The following is a 15262-nucleotide window of genomic DNA, read 5'->3' on the forward strand; positions in this document are numbered from 1 at the left end:
TGAAAATGCAAAGGAATAAACCTTAGATTTTATAAATGCAAAGCATGTTTATGCCATTGAGTTTTGGCTGTTCCTCACAGTCCACCTGAAACACTGTGCACAAAGATGTGAATATAAGAATACAGCACAGACAACACTGCAGACAATATTCAAATGCTTAGTACAAATTCATTTAAAACTTGTTTTGTATCATTATTCATATAGCCCAGTGACACATAAAGGATAGTTAAGGAGAAGCCTGAGATAAAGGGTGTAGATGGGGATGGCATGGGTAAAATATATGGAGACAGCTTGAGGAAACAGAATCATCAAGTGAGAGAAAACTGGAAGGAAAAGAAAATTAGTCAATGCCATTTTTTAAAATCTTTTCCAAAACTGTCAAAAATGATTGCTCCATAAGTGATAGCAGCCACCAAAGATCTTTTTCACATGGGAATTCTCCAATCAGCTGCCATATATCCAGGCATACAGATCAGCACTATGATATAAAACATCTTCACACCAGATGCTCTATATGATGGCTCTGACCTAAGTGGCCATTAACATATGGAAGGGCAATCACGTAAAGTCTTCTTCCCATGAAAATCTTTTGCAGTGGTACCCATGCCACTGTCATTTCCAAGTTGACCTTACACAGGGTCAGATGATGGATCAAATATGATTTCCTGTAGGACCCCATCTCTGCATGTTTCTTTGTAACAGAGATAGTGGGAAATTAAGGACTTATTTTCTCTACACATAGCCTATCAATGAAAGCTGTTCTAGGGTTGGTAGAAAACATATTTAAATTATTTTTGTAAAAATAGTTAAATTAAAAACACAGAAAAATAATATAGGAAATCCCTTCATTTATTATTTATTCTGTCATTTATATGACTTTCTATACAAAGCTCTAGAATCAACTCATAATATAAAGTCCATATGATACAATATAATCAGATAAAAATTAAACACTAATTTAAATTAGAACAATAACCTATTGCCATGACAATAAGATAAAAGGTACACAATACTCTTAATAGAGGCCCATCAACATTTTGAAAATGCTTTTTAAAGATTTCAAATCAAGTAAGGGGGCTTCACTGTGAGAATTCCAAGGACAGTTAATAACATGTCCTGAATTCAGACATCCAAAAATGGAGAAGTCAATAAGGTCTCCTTGCTACATCTTAAAACATAAGCAGATTATATGTGAAGAGATTATCCTTAAATATCCTGTCTCCAAATCATTTGAGACTTTAATTTAAAGGCTGCACTAACATTCTGAACTCTAGTCAAAAAGAAAATGGTAGTCCAAATACTTCCTTAAGAGTAAGTGCTATATGATCATTTTGGCTAGTCCAAACAAAACTCTAGCTACGACATTCTATATTAGCTGGAGTTTCTGAACTCCTTTCAAAGTTTGCCCAAAGTTGAGATCATTACAGTAGTCCAAATCAGAAGTTACCATAGCATGAATCACTGTGGCAAAGTCCTTGTTTCCTAGGAAAGGTCATAGCTGGTGCATCAGGTGTAGATGGAAAAAAGTGCTGCTCCCCACTGACACAGCCTGCAAATTAAGTTGCAGTAGTGGATCAAGGTTCACTGCTAAGCTGTAAACCTAGTCCTTGTTGCTGACCCTCTCCAGAATGGCTGCACACCTATTCCAGATTCCTGTCCAGAACTGTGCTGTTGACTATCAATATCTTCATTTTATCTGGATTGAGTTTCAGTTTATTAGCCCTCATCTAGCTCCAGACCAAGGATTCCACTTTGCTAGTTAGTATCTGCAAAATATATAATTGGGTGTCTTCAGCATTCTAATGATACTATCCACTAAATTTTTATACAACCTCTCCTGCTGGTTATGTAGATGCCAAACAGCATGGGGAATAAAATAAGAGTGTTGCAGAATCCCATACAATAATATCCTGTCACCCCTCCCCCACCCCAGCCAGGTAGGGATAAAATGCAGTCTTCCCTATTCCCAATACTGACAGGTGGAACAGAAGCATATTATATACCATGGTACTGAAGGCACTTCAGAGGTCACGGGAAAATTAACCTCTCTTTCTATCAGTACGACCAACACAGTTTCTGTTCCCAAACCAGATCTAAAAGTGGAATTTATTGTCCAAATGACTGATTTCTTCCAAAATATAGCCTGCAGCTCAAAAATCACCACCTTTCCTATCACCTTATAAACTTGAGACTGTCCTATAATTTAACATCTTTAGTAGCTCTAGAGAGGGCTTACTAACAAGTGATCTAACAGCCTCTTTCAAAACACAGATGGCCATCTCACAATGAGGTCCTCACCACTGTCCTAACAAGCTAGTCGTTCCCTCATGGCTAGCTTTAATTGACCCAGTAAGGCAAGGATCCTAAGAGGGGGTAATTAAGAATCATAGAATCACAGAGTTGGAAGGTACCACCAGGGTCATCTAGTCCAACCCCCTGCACAATGCAGGAAATTCCGAATTACCTCCCCCCCCAGGGGGGGTTGGTTAAGAAGCACCCCAGGATAATGCAGCCGTGCCACCTCCTGAGCGGCTTCCCAGCCCGAAAAAGGCAGGCAAAAAGGTGATTTTAACAAAACGCCATGAAACTCCTGCATAGGGTTTCACGGGGCTATACCTGCTTTTTTGCAGGTACCGGCTAAAGGGGGCATTCCCAGGCCGAAAGGGCTTTGGGAGCTGACTAAAGCCAGCTCAGCCCCGGAAATGTCCCCTTTTGTGCCAGCGCAACCACTCACGCTAGGGAAATGCTGCCAGGGAAGCAGCGCTGGCACCTAAACCTTGTGCTGCTTCCCGGAGCCAGCATAAGTGATCCCTCGCCAGTGTCACTGCCAGTTTAGCCGGCACGAGTGGCACTAACACTGGTGCTGGGGTCCTGCCGGCTCCTAACCTGGTTCAGCCCCTCCCCATTAGGATTAGGCTGTAAGTATATAGGAAGTAGAGCAAACAATTCAACCATCTTCTCTACATCCTCAGCCTGCAATCACTGAAATTCATCCAAAGAAACTGGATAACGGAAAGATAAGGACAATTCCAAAATAGAAACAGCATCTAATGTGGATGTAAGTCATTTTTTTCAGTGAAGTATTTCACAACTACATTACTGCAGGAGACTGAATAGTTCACTTCTTGTCTTGAAGTTTAAATTGAATAAAACGTTTACCATCATCTCCAAAACTTTGATGGCGGCATAAAAGTAAGACCACTTTTCTGCCATCACCATCACAGTGATCTCTAATATGAGTTGTAGTTTCTATTCAGTTAGACTTATTTCTCCACTTCAATTTTATAGTTCAGTCTGCTGTATATAATCCTTTCCACTTCAAAAGTAAATCCTGGGGGGAGAATGGAAACGTATCTATGTATTGCATTACAAAAATGCAAGTTAGCGGTCATTCTTTGGTTACATTTAAAATGCCAGTATGAGTTTTTTTTAAGCTGACAGGCAATTTTGCTATGCTCTTGTATATTGTGCAAGAGACAATGGCATAATGCTCTAAATTTCTTAAAAGATAGTTGATCAATGAGACTGTAGACTGTAGAACTGTATATTCCCTCCTCCTTTAGGAACAAGAATTCCTGCTGCTTCCCCTAACTGTAGTTAAGCATTACAGCAGCAACTAAAGCAACCATGATTAAGGCTAGCCAGCAACATCTGCTTAATCAAGCTACTTTCCTGATCAGGCAGCAATCCTGTTTATGGTTGCCAGCTTTTAAACTGGTCCCTCTAGCTGTCCCTTTAATATCCATTAGATGTGCGAGGAATTGCCGGTGATGTCATTTAACTTCATGCCATGAAAAGTTTCAACTGCCCACTCCCACTCATTAAATATCTATGAAAGGGACAGGACTTTTTTCCAGTCCAGTTGGCAATCTTATATGTTACATCAATCAGTACACTATTGTACTCTAGCAGATACAACTCATGTTTTGCTAGTATACATTCCTGATTGCTACTGGGAATTCTCTTGCCCCATTGTTAAGGTATGTGAAGGAGAAACTGATGTCACAGACTTACTTCCCTTTCCATAAGAACAATTCAAGAATATGAATTGCAAATTAAAAAACCTAAGACTTTGATCCATCTATGTATGGCTTGGCTGCAGAAATCCTTTTTTTTAGCAATCAGGGAATACTGCATGAGGTGAATACCTATGTTCAGCTTTTCATAGGTTGCCTTTATCAATGGATGACTGAACCAGGCCCAAACAACTTATACATACATATATATTCACTGTGTACCCAGAATGTATGAACACATGCACTTTAGATCCTCACGCTCATCCAGGGAGGCTCCTTCCATTGTGAGATCACATGCTGCCAGTGACTGAAAGTATGGGGTAGGTTTCTTCTCATCTAATCATGCTCCCCCACTCACATCTATTCTTTTAATCTATCCTATTTCATATTCACATTTGAATTCTGAGTCAAATTGGACTCCATGTTCTGATGATCTTAATCATCATAAAATAATTTTGTTAACTGTTTCAAAAAATGTACAGAAGGATAAAGATACCAATACTTTAATACAGTTTTCAACTAACACAAAACTTTTCAAAAGTTTACCTGGTTTTCTTATGACTGTTCTTTTTGCTAGCAGTTTCCTTTTCACTTTTTTCCTTTTCTACTTTGTCTTTTTTCTCTTTCTTTGATTGCGTGGGGGGCACAAATTGCTGGGTCACCTGTTGCGCAACCAGTTGAGAAACAGGTCGAGGTTTCCTGTGTGTACAAACATAAGCGAGTTTAAACTCCTTATCTTCAGTAAAATTTCTGCATGAAAATTGATCAGTTACTACCATGCCCATTAAATTCCAATCATAATATCAACCTCATTCTTTACTGGAAGTTAAAGCATACATCTTTGAAACAGCGTTCCATGTTATTCAACTTAAAGTAATATAATGGCAGAAGTTCGCAGAAAAAGCCTGAGAAGAAAATATTCTGTTAGCACTGACCTTAGATTTATAATAAAGTCCAAAGGTTGAATTAATGCTATAAAAGGAAGCCCTATATGGCAAACCAACTGCAGTTTTGTTGATTAAATCCCTTTAATCACACAAGAAAATATATTGATGGTAATCAGAGGTCTTGGAAACATGAGCTATTTATGGAGATATTTGTTAAATTAGACCAAGTATTAGGGGAAAAATCATAGTTGTCAAAATAATTCTTAGAAACAAACCAATATAGTTCTGGAAATTATGTGGGTTTACATTGTTTGGCTTGCAGTGTGGTAGTTCATTAATATGAATGGTCATCAACGCAATTGTGAAGAACAGCTCAATTCCTAAACATGCGCACTGGCACAATTGCTTGGAATATCAGCATAACAAACATTGTTGCATCCCCTGCATAATACTACTGATGTAAAAAGTAGGTGCATCTATATATTAATAGCAAAGTCAGCCACATCTTTGGATACTTAAATCCAGTGACTGGAGCTGTGAATGGGCAAGACAACTCTTTCTACAAACCTGAGAAGGGTCCTAGATTTACAGGAAAATGTGAAATTAAAAAAAAATTGGAGGGTTAAAAAATTGAAAATGATGAAAGGTGTGCCTGTAGCTTTAAACAATGGATTCCTGCACTGACTGTTGCTAGGCAACCACAGATTCCAGGCCTGGTTCTGAAAGTAAAAGGCAGAGGGAGGGGAGGGCCCTTTCCAGGCCTATTTTTGGTCTTTGAGGGAGGACTCCTTGGGGCCAGGGCTGGGCCTAGAGTTGCCAGCTTGAGGTTGTGAAATTGCTGGAGATTTTGTGGTGGAGTCTAAGGAGATCAGGATTTGGGGGAGAAGAGGCTTCGGCCAAATATAATGCCATAGAGTCCAGGCTACAAAGCAGTCATTTTCTCCAGGGGAGCAGCTCTGTCGTATGGAGTTCAGTTGTAATTCCGAGAGATCTCCAAGTCCTACCTGGAGGTTGGCAAACCTAGGCCTGGCAGCAACCTCTGGGTGACTTGATACCACCCAACTTGCATGACTGAAATACACCTATCTTCTTGTTACTCTTCAACAGCAGCCACCTTATGGAAGTGTGATGTAGCAGAGTTTCAGAGTAGGGTCTGGGAGAGACAGGTTTGAATCCCCATCTTGCCAAGCTCACTATGTGATTTTGGACCAGTCACATCATTTCAGCCCAACCTATGAGATGTTGACTGGTGCCGAGGTGATGTATCACGGCGTCTGATGCAAGGCAACGACTGACACCAAAGAGGAAGGAGGAGGGCTTGACGGCGAAGGCATTGGGCATAAAGGAGATGCTGAAACAATGGCAGACTGCTCATGCTGCCAAGGAGACTTTGATCTCAAATCCCAACAGCAACCCAAGATTGTTAGACTTTTTCCAAGCCTTTTCTCTCCACCGCAATAGACTTCGTAGTGGACTTAGAACACTCAGATGGCACAGAAACCATAGAAGGTGTGTGGGAGCGTTTTGGGGCTTTTTGAATCAAAGTGTCAACGGCTTTGAGGGATTTTTCCCACAAAGAAGCCTTCAGGCACGAGGCCCTTTCTTGTCTTGCATTATGGGTTAACAGGGAACAAGCCTGACAGGTCTCCACAACACGGCCTTCACCCAAATAGAAGAGGCACTCAGAGTGCCTGTCATTCTGAGTCATTTTTGTATGACACATCTTACAATTCTTGAAGAGAGCCATCCGCTCAGAAATCCTCTCCTCCGAAGAATAGAAGCTGTTAGAAGACGTCCTCACTCCATGACGGCAAAGTGAGAACTGAGGGAGAGCAGCGCTCCCCGCCCCCATCATGTGATCGTTTGGGTGGGAAAGCCTTGGCTCGAGATGGAGGGCGGGGGAGCGCTCCTCAGAAGCTCAAAACCTACCAGAGGTCTGGTAGGCTAGCTCTGCGGCTGGCCTGCGCAGTTCTGACGTGGGAGTGCACTAGGGACACAATGATAAACACCAAAAGTACTAATAAACACCAAAAGCGTATCACAAATGATCATTAAAACATTAATAATTAACTGACAACCAATGGATCTCAATTACATGGCACTTTACAAATGAATGTCCTTCACAAGCACAAATGTGCAAGAGAGAGGCAATCTATCACTTGCTTTTCCTGAGAAAGTTCCACAAGAGTGAATACAACCTGTATGGAAACAGTTTGTGCTAAACTGCACTTTGCATCCATTGAAAATTAATTCACGTTCACTATATACAGATTTTTTATTATAACATTTCTTTCTAAAATAAGTGTGAAAGCTTTCAGTGGTGCCAAGTGTAACACATATATGGAGGTAGTAGTGGGGGGGATATCACAGACTAAAAACTTAGGACATAAACTTGCATGGTTATGCAAGCTTAAACCCACTGAATTAATGTAACTGTCCAAAGGATTGCAGTCTACAACTTGCAAGTAACTTTTCATTCCATCGGGATTTTAAGTCAAAAGTACTGTGTTACAAACCAGCACTGACTAAATTTTCTACAAAATACTTTCCCAAATAATTTATGCAGTGTATGGCTGCTTTTGGATCATTTTATTCACCTGGCAGCAACTGACATATCTCAATATTGCAACACATGCTCACCTGAAAGTAAATTCCACTAAAATGTACTAATATTATTAAGATAACTTTCATGTAACTAAGAATACTGGTTCATGAAGATGAGTGGGTTGTGCTACCTGCTCATAACCACTGCGCACAAATAAGAGCAATTATATATTATATACATACAAGCAGTTGCTGCCAGGCAGTAGTGATGAAACAGCTTAGACACTAATAAATCTTCCAGTGCACCTGCATGGTAATCTTCGGTAATCAGCACAAACTGATGTCAATTCACATTCATGTTGATCAATGAACCCCATTGCACATGTGCAAGGCTGCCGAAGAGGGGAGAACAAAATTCCCATGGCCCAAGTATGCTTGAGGACCCAATGAAGCTAGAATCATAATTTCAGGGTGTGTGTTTTTAACTTAGTGCAGTTTTGCAATGCAGCCAAGAGGGGTGCAGGGAAGTCACATCAGAGCAAACAGACTGACACTATTCCTAGTTGGTGCTGTTTGCTATCCATTTTCAGCAGCAATTTTTAAAGAAAGCTCTTCATGGCTACAAACTTCTAACTCAGTGATAGATCATCTGCTTGGCATGCAGAAGGTCACAGGTTTAATTCCTAGCAGTGTCTGTTGAAAGGATAGGAGGTAATATGAAAGACCTCTGCTTGAGACCCTGGAGAGTCGCTGCCAGTCTGAGTAATGGACCAGTGGTGTGATTCAGTATAAGGCCAGGGCCCTCCCGGCTGGGTTGTGAACCCCTATACAGGCACCATTTTTGTAGCGTTTAGGATGACTTTGCTCTTCTTACTTCTCTTTGCATACAAGCTGACAGGCATCAGGACAGCAAGGCAAGGTCACACAACAATGGAGATAATTCATTTTTAGCACAGGTGAAGCCATAGGCACTGGCTCTTCCTCTTCCTGTCATGTAATTCTGTTGTCATCTCCAATGTTACTCGCTTGCTGCTTAGGGGTCCTTGTCATTTCCTAGGGGTGACAGATGGGTTCAAGGTCTGGAAAGATTAAAGACCACAGATATAGACCCTTCAATACTGGTTAATGGCACTGGCAAACTTCTGAACCTCACCCTTGCATTTGCTACTTTTATTTTATTTACTACATTTATACCTACCTTTCTCCCCAATGGGAACCCAAACAAGGCTTACATAAATCTCCTCTCTTCCATTTTATCCTCACAACAACCACCCTATGAGGTAGGTTAGGCTGAGTGTGTATGACTGGCCCAAGGTCACCCAGCAAGCTTCCTTGGCAGAGTGGGGATTCAAACCTGGTTCTTCCAGATCTGATACTCTAACCACTACATCACACTGGTTCTCATCTTTTTGGTACTATCCTCTCTCTTTTTTTCCTTTGGTAATTTTAAATATATTTATGTGTACCTGCTGACTTTATTTTATGCAGTGATTATAAGAGCTAGATAAAAACAGCTAAAGAACCAGTTTTGAAGATAACTTCAAAAATTCAAATTAATTACCGTATATACATATATTTTAAGCCTCAGCTCAAAGAGCTCTATATTTAAAGCTCCATGTATGGAGCTACAGAAACAACTAATGACCTTAATTTACTATAAAGAGAAGTTGTCTGAATACGTCCTCTGTGATCCATTGCTCTAGCACAGCAAGCAATAGTAAGTAGGACCAGCAACTTGTAAAATTTGAATTTTGTTTTTTAAGTTTATATTCATTAATTTTTCCTAAATAAATTTTCCTGTTCTGTACAAAATGAAGCACTACCTCATACTTCATTACCTTGTATAAGTACAGTAACATAGCCTCGGTCAAAAACAGGAGGAGTGATGCCTATTGGAAACATACCAGTGGAAATGAGATTCAAATATATGACTTCCTCTGCCTCACTCAGGGAGCATTACCCTAGGACAGACTGACAGACACACACAGAGAGAATATTGTCTGGTCAGTAACTGTTAATAGGCATTTTTGGCTGTTCTTAGCATATTTTTAAATGATTGGAAAATAGCAACAACAACAAAACCTGTTCATTTACAGGGGAGGGCATAGTAGTAACCAGCAATAAAGAAGGAAACAGACAGACACTATTCCTAGTTGGTGCTGTTTGCTGTCCTTTATCAGCAGCAAGCTAGTTTCTGCCAGGCTCTGATACAGACATATTGAGTGCCAATTAGAAAAAAGGCCTGTAGGGTTTTTTCTCTGTATTCAGGGAGAAGAGACCTCATAGTATCTGCAGGACAATCTCTCCCAATACGCCCCCCAGACAGCACTGCACTCTGCTCACACCAACTTGTTGGTGGTCCCCAGCCTGAAGAGTGTCCAGCTGTCATCAACTAGGGTCAGGGCTTTTTTGGCCCTGGCCCCAGCCTGGTGGAACTCTCTCCCTAATGAGACCTGGGCCCTGTAGGACTTGACGCAGTTCGCAGGGCCTGTAAAACCAAGATGTCCTGCCAGGCCTACGGTTGAGGGCACCAACAGTTTTCTAACATAGCTCTCCTCCCTTCCTGTTCCACTTGCTGCTTTCGATTAGACTTGGAACAGGAGACCCTGACTGCTTTCTGGGCCAGCCTTAGCCCGTGTGTCGGTAAATGAGTGCCATCTGCCTTTAATCCACAGATTGTTTGGTTTTAATTGGGGTAATTTTGTGTGTTTCTACTACATTTTTATGCTGTTTTATCTGTTGAAAGCCTCACTGAGCTGGCTTCGGCTGGGAGAAGGGCAGGATATACAGCTATAAATACATACATACATAAAATCAAGAACTGGTTGCTCCATCAACATCTGACACAATCTATGAGCCAGCAGCTGCTCAGATAAAGAGCAGCTCTTCTGCTTCAGCTCAGTGTCATTTGATGGACCATTAAAAACACAGAGACACACACACTCCTGAAAAGGCATTATACAGTGCATCCAAGTAGAAAGGATGGAGAACCTTGCAACCTCAATCAAGCCTACTTTGGAGTAGGATTCTTTGTTATATGGAATTATGTTGTCTGAAATCTATTTTGATATATATATTTGACTGTGTCAATGTAATAGCATTGTCAAAAAAATATGACATATAGAGGATTAAAAACTTCCAGTATGTCTCCACCAGCTGTGTTTCCTAAACATAGTACGAACAGAGCATGCAGCCTGAGCACAGTCCTAAATTAGAACCCTGTCTCCATACTTTGCTCTAGAAAAATCTACTGTTAAGTAAATTTTCTTATGAGCAGGCATGGCAATATCCTATTTCAAGTGTACACAAACAGCCTGATGAAAAGCACCATAAGAGCCAATCAATTTACTCATTAATAGACACAGCAGTAGACTACAGGGCAGTATATCAACCTATTTGCCTACCACATTTGTATTCCATCCCCTACTTCAAAGAGCGCCGGGTGGCCTACAAAGTTCTCTTCTATTCCATTTTATCTCCATGAAAAGGGTTAGGCTGAGGGAGAGCGATTGGCCGAAAATTGCTCATAAGATTCATGACCTAGTGCAGATTTAAACCCAGGACTCCCCAGTCCAACTCTTTAACCTCTACTCCACACTTATTCTCTTGCATCCTATACAGTAAATGTCAAAAGAACAGCACAAAGAAAATCTGCATAGAAGCTCTGGAGTAGACACATCCTTCCTGTCACACTCAAGTAGGCATACGATTAGATGGGTAGTCTAATAGTGTTCAAGCAGTAACTGGGGATTAGAGGAGAGGTCAGCATACAAACCGTCCCAATACAACCATCCAACAGCTAAAAGGAAGAGCTGGTCTCAAGGAAGCACAGTCAAACATCACCAATCAGTAGTCTTAAAATAACCCATCGAAAAATTCAAGATTAAAAAAAAAGGATCTGAACATGGGAAGCTGAATTATGAGTTTGGACTATAATATTCAAACCATGAAGCTGCACCAACAGATGCCATGCTGCAAGTTAACTGTCATCCCTGTCCCATCCTAATTTCCTGCTGGCAGACACTAACATGTCCTTGATGCTGTCCTTGAGATATCAAGCAAGGCTGGGATTCTTCAGTGTTGCTGACCTCTCTTGATATGGCAACAGGATACACATTGTATGGAAGAGATTCAAAGACAAAGTTATAGGTACTGCATTGAGACAAAATAAGGAAAATTCTATAAACTTTATTAGCAGTGTCTCGTCTACACAAGGAACATTGTTATGGTAGACTCATCTGACACAGACTAGTATTGCTTGACTACCAGGTCAGCCTGGTGCAACACAATATCTAAATCCTGTATCTGACTTTACTCCTAACAAAATACAGGTCTGCATTAGTTGCAAACTCCTACAGGAAAAATTGGGTACTGATAATTATTCAAGAAGCAGACATTTTTTTAAAATAGCTATGGAGTGACCTAGCAATGTTCTGCACCGTAGCCTGAGCAAACAGCTCTTCCCACTTTGCTTCTGGTTTACACAGATCGTTAAACTTCAGGATGGGTTTCTAGTTAATTTTATTTTTATACAATCACTAGCATGTTTTATATGCTTTAGAAATAATAATAATGCACAAGTCTACTTCACCATTACTCCTAGCAATAACATGAGTTATGAAACAAGTGTCAGAACGGTGTTGAAACACCACAGAACCAGCTCAGGATCTCAAATCTACCAGATACAGCTAACTGTTCATATACATATCCCATTCCCCCTTCATTGTTGGCTTTTTGTTAGAAAGTGGAAGTGGTTCTTTTTCAAAGGGTTTGCAACATTTGATTACTGCTGCTATTTCCTCACCTAGCCAACTGGTTGATTTATCTGCCATGTGTATTCTTTTTGATTGGTTATCTCTGTTAATTTGTTTCTTCATCATTATATTTTTAATGTTTTGTTGTAAGCTACCCTGCAACTCTACTTTGGATGGAAAGCCAGAATACAGATATGAGGAAAACATAAAACAGAATTAAATGAACTCTAGAGACAAGATACCCAAGATAGCAGAGCCACGTAAAACCTGAACAATAATTTTATTCAAATATATGTGTACTTAGTATCAATGGCTGATAAAACAAAAATGTTGGATAGTACTGAATATTACCTTTACTGAAATTTCTTAATACAAGATGTGCTGGTTGTGGAGCATAACTTCAACAGCTATTAATAGTGTGCTGCATCTTATCAGCTTTTTGCACTGACAAAGGGAGGAAGACTGGCTCCTTTCCACCACTGAAAACTCTATGGTGAGGAACAAGGTCAAAACCATGGACAAAAGCGACTTCCTGTAGAGCGTTTGGTCCGAGCGCCATTGTTTCCTGGGGGCTCCCAGGAAACACCAAGAGTCGTTTAGATTTGGAGTGCAAAAAGCACTCCAACTCGGTCCTAAATAGTGGATCGGGAAGCAGGAAATTCCCCTGCAGCCTTCAAGAGCGGTTTGGACTCCCATATTCTCTGAGAGAGCTTTTTTAAGCCTCCTGTAGAGTTGGAAGTTGTCCCCGCCGGCATAGGGGCTACCATTGCCACGGACGACTCTTTGGATTATAGGCTTTGACCTCCTCTATACATTAACATCAAATAATCTATGAAAAGAACAAGAAGCCTCACCTTTGGAAGTCAGAGTGAGTAAAAAGACACTTTTTGCCTTTATCTTGATTGAGAAGACCTGAATGACGATAAAAACACCTACGAAAACCGGCGACTCCCTGCCCAGCGTAACGAGACTTTTAAAATAAACAAATGCCATTAAATGAACTGACTAAGACCTTATCAACTTGTTCAGTGTGTAGACGCAATAAAAGGGACTTTTGAATGACTTTACAACTACCAATTAAATGCTTTGAGGGGAGGGAGGAAGACGAAAACCTTCCCCCCCCCACTTCCGGCTTCTTTGATTCAATGTCCAGCCACGTCGCCTCTTAAGACCGGAAGATAACAAGAAGGGCTTTGTTACCATCGAAAAGACAGGGCAGATTGGAAGACTTGAAGTGAATCTCCCCGGTGTAACCATCAAATCGTTCCTACTACTTAACCACCGAGAGGAGACGACGCAGGGTCTATGATACTGCAGTTTCCTGTCTACTTTCTTTTCTTTATCTGTGCTGCTTTGAAGCATAATTGAGGATATCTTGAAAATTACAAAGCCTGCTTCTATATAAGAATACAAGCAGATATGTCAAACAAGAGGATGGAAGAGATGTTACTCAAACAAATGGACATGTTTGCAGTGCAACAAGATTTAGTCTTTGAAAAACAACAAGCGCTCTCACATCAAGCATTTCAGCTAGCTGAGGTGATGAATATCCTATTTAAATCAATTAATGGAAAACTGGATACAATTATTGAGGAGATCCACAATATGAAGACCAAAGATTTTAAAGAGGTAGCTGCAAGTGACCAGCTGGCAAGGAGAGAGAGCAACATGAGAGAACTCAATACCTCTACAATTTACTTGTCTGAGTCACTGCTGACAGGAGGAGCATTATTATCCCAAGAAAACACTTCCTGGCAGCCAGCGATGGAGGGAGACATGATGAAGGATTTTACCAAGAAGATGCTGGAAATTTTAACAAGAAGCCAATGGATACAATCACCGGGATCTTCTTTTACATCTTCAGAGGCCAGAATTGCAGCTACTATATTGAAAAACGGGGGGTGGGGATTGGGAAACAGAGAAGGACTGGCAGATCCCCTCCCAAAACAAGATAATGGCTAAAATGATGCTTATTTTTGGGGTGTAAGGGAGCCACGGTGGATTTACTTTGATGAATTTTTAATGGGAAAATTTGTTTATGTATTGATCTAATCCCTTTAATTTAGAATAATAGAATGTTATATAGAGACAATGATGATAATATAACTAGGTAGGACTTGAAATTGCTTATAGAAGTAGTATAAATAGCTTAAAGCAAGTCTGTATGAGAGAAAATAAGGATTAGAAGTTAATTTGAAATGCAAAAGTGTTAACCAGTAGAATTAGTGACTGAAGAAGATGCGGGGAAGTCACATATAGTAGATAGCATAGAATATTATAGATAACATATTCTCAGTAATAGCAATGAACTTTTTTTGTTACAAGCAGTTACAACTGAATATATTGTTGAGATATGTTTATTTTAGTTGAATTGTAGAAAATAATAAAAAAAATTTAAAAAAAAAAAACCATGGACAAAAGCCACATGGGACAGAGGCTGCAATGAGGACAGAAACTAGGCAAGCTAACCTAATGGTAACCCTAACCTAATGAATACTAAACAAAATCTCCATGTATAGATAAAATGATTATCAGATGCTTGACAAGAAAGAAGATGCATACCTATTCTCTCCAGCATCAGAGGAGCATGCCTATTATATTAGGTGCTATGGAACACAGGCAGGATGCTCCTGCAGTCATCTTGATTGTGGACTTCCTAGAAGCACCAGGTTGGCCACTGTGTGAACAGACTGCTAGACTTGATGGGCCTTGGTCTGATCCAGCATGGCTTGTGTTCTTAAGGTGGGGCAGCTGTTCCCATCAATTCCTGGCTTCTGAACATCCCAGAAGCATCTGGTTGGTCACTGTTAAAAGAAGAATGCTGGACTAGCTGGGTCTTGATGGTTTGCCAGTTTAAAAAAAAAATTCAGCTGAAATTACAGACAGCTGCAATCTGAACCAATAGATACATATGCATTGCTACTGCTGTTTAGTTTTAAAAGCTAGTTGGTCATCTGGCAGTAAAAACAGCAAGTGAGGCTCTGGTTGTGCACACTGCTCTCTTCCTGATGCATCTCTGGAAAGTGAAAAAAGTCCTAGAGCCACTTTTTTCTATATTCTA

General features: G+C 40.4%; 1 protein-coding gene across 1 annotated transcript in view; it reads right to left on the reverse strand.

Moving 5' to 3' along the window:
- Nucleotides 1-15262, reverse strand: part of YAF2 (YY1 associated factor 2) — a 39373-nt gene that overhangs the window by 1465 nt on the left and 22646 nt on the right. The window contains exon 3 of the mRNA XM_056847624.1: nucleotides 4563-4715. Coding sequence (XP_056703602.1) covers nucleotides 4563-4715 — 153 coding nt within the window. The remainder of the gene's footprint in view (nucleotides 1-4562; nucleotides 4716-15262) is intronic.

Source organism: Euleptes europaea, chromosome 3, assembly GCF_029931775.1.
Source record: "Euleptes europaea isolate rEulEur1 chromosome 3, rEulEur1.hap1, whole genome shotgun sequence".
Classification (NCBI taxonomy): Eukaryota; Metazoa; Chordata; class Lepidosauria; order Squamata; family Sphaerodactylidae; genus Euleptes; species Euleptes europaea.